Raw genomic sequence first — 6492 nt, 5'->3', positions numbered from 1 at the left:
TGCTCACAACTGGAGAAGTCACCAGGAAGAAAATTAGAAAATAGGATTTCTGAAGCCCTTGGTTTTCTAGGATGGGAGCAGGAGGCAGGAAGTGGTGGCTAGGTCACCGGTTCATTAGTCCACCAGTGTTGGCTGGTGTCAGGACACTGCCCCCAGGGAGAGCTGCTTGTGGTCACCCCTCCAGTGAAGCAGGCCTGTTTCATTGTCTGAGATCCCAGTCTCCCTCTTGCCTCAGCTGCCTTCCCACCTGGTGTGCCCGACTGGGTGCTGTTATCCTTCATAGTGTGGCCTTTGATGCCAACATGAAAGGTCAACGTGGCAGGGATGAGGTTGGGAGATGAGGTCTGGAGCATATTCTCTTTATGTAGAACTTTCTGGTTACTTGGACGACTGGGGGGAGGGGAGCAGGAAAACTGCAAATCCAAAAACGGGCATCACAGACTGGAGAGCTCCGTGTTTTTTACTTCCTGCTCTGTTTTCTGTAATAGCATTTTGACACTCTTAGACGATGCGTCTAGGCGGGAGCCTTCTTGCATCGCACCAGACCCCTTCTCACCTGCCTGTGTGCATGTGTGTGCATATAAACACACCTCACACGAACGCACACACACACCTCACACGAATCACCTGCCTGTGTGCATGTGTGTGTGCATAAACGCACCTCACACAAACGCACACACACCTCACACGAATGCACGTACACACACACACCCCTCACACGAAAGCCATTTTAAGGCAGTATTGGAGGGACCCAATCATGACCAGACCCTTGGTTGAGTCTCTCCAAGGAGGTGCCGTCCCAGAGCTGCTGACTTTAAGTCTAAATTTGTGCCCTGGGCAGCTCTTCCGAGACCCCTACGATGGGGCACTCAAGCACTCACCTTCTCTAGCAGACCTTTTTAGCTCAAGGTTCCGTCACTTTAAAACCACTCTCCGAGGTTCCAGTCACTACACAGACATGTTTTCACAAGGAAGCCCAGGTGAGTTGGCATCCAAAGCAAGGGCTGCTCTGCACCCGGAGTGCAGAGTCCTCCACTTAGGATGCTTTCTCTTGGCTAAGGAGCTGGAGCCAGCCAGGGCCCTCTGTGCAGGGGCCTACTCCAAGAGCCCAGTGCTGTGCCCAGGAAATCATGGGAATGTGAACCCCCTTGGACTTAGAGGCAGGGGCTCTCTGCTAGGAAGGGTGTGTGGAAGGAGCCTCTGAAGCACCCTTGAAGGATGTCTGGGAGAGCTTTGGTCCAGGTATGGAAGAGTGTCCCAGGAGGAGTGTCAACGCCCAGAGGTGGGCGCCTGGGGCCTGCTGAGTAATTAGTGAGCTTAGGGTCTGTTCTCTGGAGCAAACTGCCTCACGGCCCTGCACATCCTGGTTTGCCAGTGGAAGTATCTCTGCCTTACAAAGCTGTTTCAGTGCCCATGATGCCGTCCGTGTCTGTCATAAGCATTGTCGTCAGCAGGGCAAGGGTTTAGTCCTAACTCTGGATTCCTTTGTGGGTAAGAGTAGAGGGAGGGGCTGCTCCCTTGCCAGTTCTAGAGAGGCTTAGCTTAGTCATTTAGCCTGAATTCAGAGCTATGCAAATGATGCTTCGCATTTTGAGACGACACCCTGGTTTGTGTTCATCATTAATTTCTCTGTCTTGATTTGGTTCTCCCATTGGTGACCACAGCTTTCCTTCTGGAAGGAGTGGCCCAGTGCAGTGCAGGTCTTACTTTTACCCCGCCTGTGCTTGGGCAAGAGGCGGTTGGCATTTTCATCATCTCCTCGTGTTGTGGAAGTGCTGTAACTTGTCACGTTTGCTTTTGCAGAGTAACAGTTACCCCTCAATGAGCGACCCCTACCTGTCCAGCTATTACCCGCCGTCCATTGGATTTCCTTACTCCCTCAATGAGGCTCCATGGTCCACTGCAGGGGACCCTCCGATCCCGTACCTCACCACCTACGGACAGCTCAGTAACGGAGACCATCATTTTATGCACGATGCTGTTTTTGGGCAGCCTGGGGGCCTGGGGAACAACATCTATCAGCACAGGTTTAATTTTTTCCCTGAAAACCCTGCGTTCTCAGCATGGGGGACAAGTGGGTCTCAAGGTCAGCAGACCCAGAGCTCTGCGTATGGGAGCAGCTACACCTACCCGCCGAGCTCCCTGGGTGGCACTGTGGTGGATGGGCAGCCAGGCTTTCACAGCGACACCCTCAGCAAGGCCCCCGGGATGAACAGCCTGGAGCAGGGCATGGTTGGCCTGAAGATTGGGGACGTCAGCTCCTCTGCTGTCAAGACGGTGGGCTCCGTTGTCAGCAGCGTGGCACTGACTGGTGTCCTTTCTGGCAACGGTGGGACAAATGTGAACATGCCAGTTTCAAAGCCGACCTCATGGGCTGCCATTGCCAGCAAGCCTGCAAAACCACAGCCTAAAATGAAAACAAAGAGCGGGCCTGTCCTGGGGGGTGCGCTGCCCCCTCCACCTATAAAGCATAACATGGACATTGGCACCTGGGATAACAAGGGGCCTGTGCCAAAGGCCCCAGTCCCCCAACAGGCACCCTCCCCACAGGCTGCCCCACAGCCCCAGCAGGTGGCTCAGCCTCTCCCAGCACAGCCCCCACCTGTGGCTCAACTGCAGTATCAGAGCCCTCAGCAGCCACCCCAGACCCGCTGGGTTGCCCCACGCAACAGAAATGCGGCGTTTGGGCAGAGTGGAGGGGCTGGCAGTGATAGCAACTCTCCTGGAAATGTCCAGCCTAATTCCACCCCCAGCGTTGAATCCCACCCTGTCCTTGAAAAACTGAAGGCTGCTCACAGCTATAACCCTAAAGAATTTGACTGGAATCTGAAAAGCGGGCGTGTGTTCATCATCAAGAGCTACTCTGAGGATGACATCCATCGCTCCATTAAGTACTCCATCTGGTGTAGCACAGAGCACGGCAACAAACGCCTGGACAGCGCCTTCCGCTGCATGAGCAGCAAGGGGCCCGTCTACCTGCTCTTCAGCGTCAATGGGAGTGGGCATTTTTGTGGGGTGGCCGAGATGAAGTCCCCCGTGGACTACGGCACTAGTGCTGGGGTCTGGTCTCAGGACAAGTGGAAGGGGAAATTTGATGTCAAGTGGATTTTTGTTAAGGATGTGCCCAATAACCAGCTCCGGCACATCAGACTGGAGAATAACGACAACAAACCGGTCACAAACTCGCGGGACACCCAGGAGGTGCCCTTAGAAAAAGCAAAACAAGTGCTGAAAATTATCAGTTCCTACAAGCACACAACCTCCATCTTCGACGACTTTGCTCACTACGAGAAGCGCCAGGAGGAGGAGGAAGTGGTGCGCAAGGTGAGTCTGGGTGTTGCAGGCAGCTGCCATGCAGATGTGTCCTTGGTGCTGCACTTAGACCAGGTGGCCTGGTGGTGAGCAGATGCGGCAGGTCCGTCAAGCTGAGTCTCCTGACAGGCAGCTCCCAGTTGGCCGCAGGTGGGCGGGCCCAGGTCCTGGCAGCCTCGTGGGCTTTCCCCGCGGAGGGTACCGCTAGTAACCAGTGATGATGTTTGAGTGGATGTCACCAAACGACTTTGATCACTCTCCACTTATAATTGAATAATTGGGGCCACAGTGTACACATTCTGTACACTGTGTAGAATTTTCTGTACACTGTGTAGAATTTGAGGGTAACTTTCTCTCTCCTTTTTGAGTTGTGATACTTTCTGGAACAGTGCTTCCCAGCCTCTGTCCATGAGGAACGCTTAGGTGATACTCACGCAGCACTGCAGTGGGCACATAGGGCATCGAGACCTCACTTGGCCAGGGGCCCTTGTTTCCCAGGGCACTGACCCTCAGCAGCTGGGAAGTTCCGGTCTTTGATCTGGAGGTTGTTGCTTTATTTTTCTTTTAAAAATCCAATATCCTGCAGTTTTTGGAAACAATCTCACTCCATCTAGGTCCTAAAGAAAATGGCGGTGGGGTAGGTTTGGAATCCAGACATTTTATAATAACAAATACGGATCCTGTATCAAAAAATCCATTGATTGGGCCTTTTTGAGACAGTCCTGATTTCCTGGGATACTTGTAGCCAAACTCCTGAGTCTGTGCCTTCGTGTGATGTACGACAGGACTGAGTGTGTTTGCTCCTCAGAAGGGCTCAGACGCCCATAAACTGGCACCAGCAATGGGAAGATGATGCTGCTGACATACTTCATAATGCTTCCTTTATTCAAGAGAGTTCATCCTGAGATTGTCTCCTGCTTTTAAAAAAATATCTCTTCCTGAAATGTCAGTTGATAATAGATGGGTTTTCAGTGCTTTTTCAGTTCTCTATGTTAAAGGGATTATTCACCTGTGAGCGCCAAGTGTCCTATTGTATTTTGGGCCAAAAGGCGTGTACTTGGCATATATGGGGATATGTATATCCCTATATATATATAGGCCTGCACTGTCTGCAGTCTTAACATTATGCAAGTCCTGAACAACTTGGGGCTTGTAGAACTTTGGAAGAGTATCAGTCCCTCTCTTTTGTGAGAAGAGAAGAGGATGTCATTTATTTCCAGTTACTGGATTCTGAATTAGTTACTGAAATTCTGTGTTTTAGCCCTTTTTTTTGTTTTGTTTTGAGATGGAGTTTTGCTCTGTGGCCCAGGCTGGAGTGCAGTGGTGCAATCTTGGCTCACTGCAACCTCTGCCTCCCGGGTTCGAGTGATTGTCCTGCCTTAGCCTTCCAAGTAGCTGGGATTACACACATAGCTCTTTTAGGTATAAAATAAATACTGAATTGCTAAATTTGCAGGGATAATTGCTACTGAAGGTTTAGGTCCTTAGCTGGCTACACTGGAAGCTGGCTGTGTGTGTGTGCGCGCACAGTTTTTCTTCTTAAATACCGTGATACTTGGGTTTTCGTAAAGTGTGCGGACTCCTGACCTGGTTGGTGTTTTTAAAATTCTAGTGTCCTACAACTTGCATTATAAAAACTTGATCCTGGCCGGGCGCGGTGGCTCAAGCCTGTAATCCCAGCACTTTGGGAGGCCGAGACGGGCGGATCACGAGGTCAGGAGATCGAGACCATCCTGGCTAACACGGTGAAACCCCGTCTCTACTAAAAATACAAAAAACTAGCCGGGCGAGGTGGTGGGCGCCTGTAGTCCCAGCTACTCGGGAGGCTGAGGCAGGAGAATGGCGTGAACCCAGGAGGCTGAGCTTGCAGTGAGCTGAGATCCGGCCACTGCACTCCAACCTGGGCGGCAGAGCGAGACTCCGCCTCAAAAAAAAAAAAAAAAAAAAACTTGATCCTTAGATAACTGCTTTTTTGTGTCGGGTGGATTAAGCATCTTGGTGGGCGGCCTGCAGGGCCTGTGAGTGTCGGCCTGCAGGATCTAGGTGTTCTCAGACCCCTCGGGTGTTCCGAGGCAAGTCCAACAGAGCCACCGGTGCCGGTGGAGCGTCACTGGACGGACCTTGGTAACCCTCCCTAAACTGTTAAACAAACTCTGGGCCCGTGTGGGTCAGTGTTAACATTAATTCATATTATTGAAAGTGACAAATGAGAACCTGATTTGTTAATATTTGGTGGAATTTCAAATAGCTTTTTTTTTTTTTTTTTTTGAGACAATCTCACTGTCACCCAGGCTGGAGTGCAATAGTGCAACTTTAGCTCACTGCAGCCTCAGCCTCCCAGGTTCAAGCGATTCTTCTGCCTCAGCCTCCCAAGTAGCTGGGATTATCGGCGCCCACCACCACGCCCAACTAAATTTTGTGTTTTTAGTAGAGGTTGGGTTTCACCATGTTTTGGCCAGACTGGTCTCAATCTCCTGACCTCGTGACGTTGGCCTCCCAAAGTGCTGGGATTCCAGGCGTGAGCCACCGCGCCCGGCCGAGTCAGTGCAGTTTTAAGAACAAAGTAGCGCGCTGAAGAGAGAGTTGTGGGGAAACTTCACCAGAGGAAGGAGTTGTGGGGACTCCTTCCTCTTGGTTGTAAACTGCGGTTGTGCTGGTGGAGCCCCCGGGCAGTTTTCTCAAGGTTCTCTCAGGACTTCGAAGAACAGACCTACCTTTTCTTTGTCATTTAGAGTTTGGCCGCATTGCTCTAAAGCTCATAAACAAGTTGAACGTTGAGAAAATAAAATAGAGTTAGCATTTTGCAAGATTGCTGTCCAGCTATAAATTTGGAAACATACTGATTTCTTAGGACAGCAGTAGCTTTTATGTCAGCAGAGTCAGACCAAGTCCTGGGTTGATACATTTTTTGGTTTTAAAAAAATCTAGAAACTTCATAGCTTAAAACAGTGAAAGTGGTGAGCGTTCCACATGGTGAGCATCGCTTAGTTCCTCAGACTAACTGTCCTTGCCCTGGCGGCAGGTGCCCCTGACCCGACCCCACATCGACCTCCGGGCGGGCTCTTTGAAACTAAGTAAAGAGCAGAGAGAATCTCAGGCATAAGCATTTCCTGGATGCTTGTTGAGCATTCTTGGAAAGAACAAGCTGTACTTCTTTGTCTTTTTTTTTTTTTTTTTTTT

The 6492-nt window shown here is 50.8% G+C and overlaps 1 protein-coding gene across 2 annotated transcripts in view; it reads left to right on the top strand.

Annotated features, from left to right (window-relative positions):
* Window positions 1-6492, top strand: part of YTHDF1 (YTH N(6)-methyladenosine RNA binding protein 1) — a 20968-nt gene that overhangs the window by 11101 nt on the left and 3375 nt on the right. For both annotated transcript variants that reach the window (XM_011992405.1, XM_011992407.1), the window contains one exon: window positions 1804-3324. In XM_011992405.1, coding sequence (XP_011847795.1) covers window positions 1822-3324 — 1503 coding nt within the window. In that variant the 5' untranslated portion in view covers window positions 1804-1821. The remainder of the gene's footprint in view (window positions 1-1803; window positions 3325-6492) is intronic.

The sequence above is a fragment of the Mandrillus leucophaeus genome, unplaced genomic scaffold (assembly GCF_000951045.1).
Source record: "Mandrillus leucophaeus isolate KB7577 unplaced genomic scaffold, Mleu.le_1.0 Scaffold41, whole genome shotgun sequence".
NCBI classification, from domain to species: domain Eukaryota; kingdom Metazoa; phylum Chordata; class Mammalia; order Primates; family Cercopithecidae; genus Mandrillus; species Mandrillus leucophaeus.
This window is presented reverse-complemented; position numbering and strand designations above follow the sequence as displayed.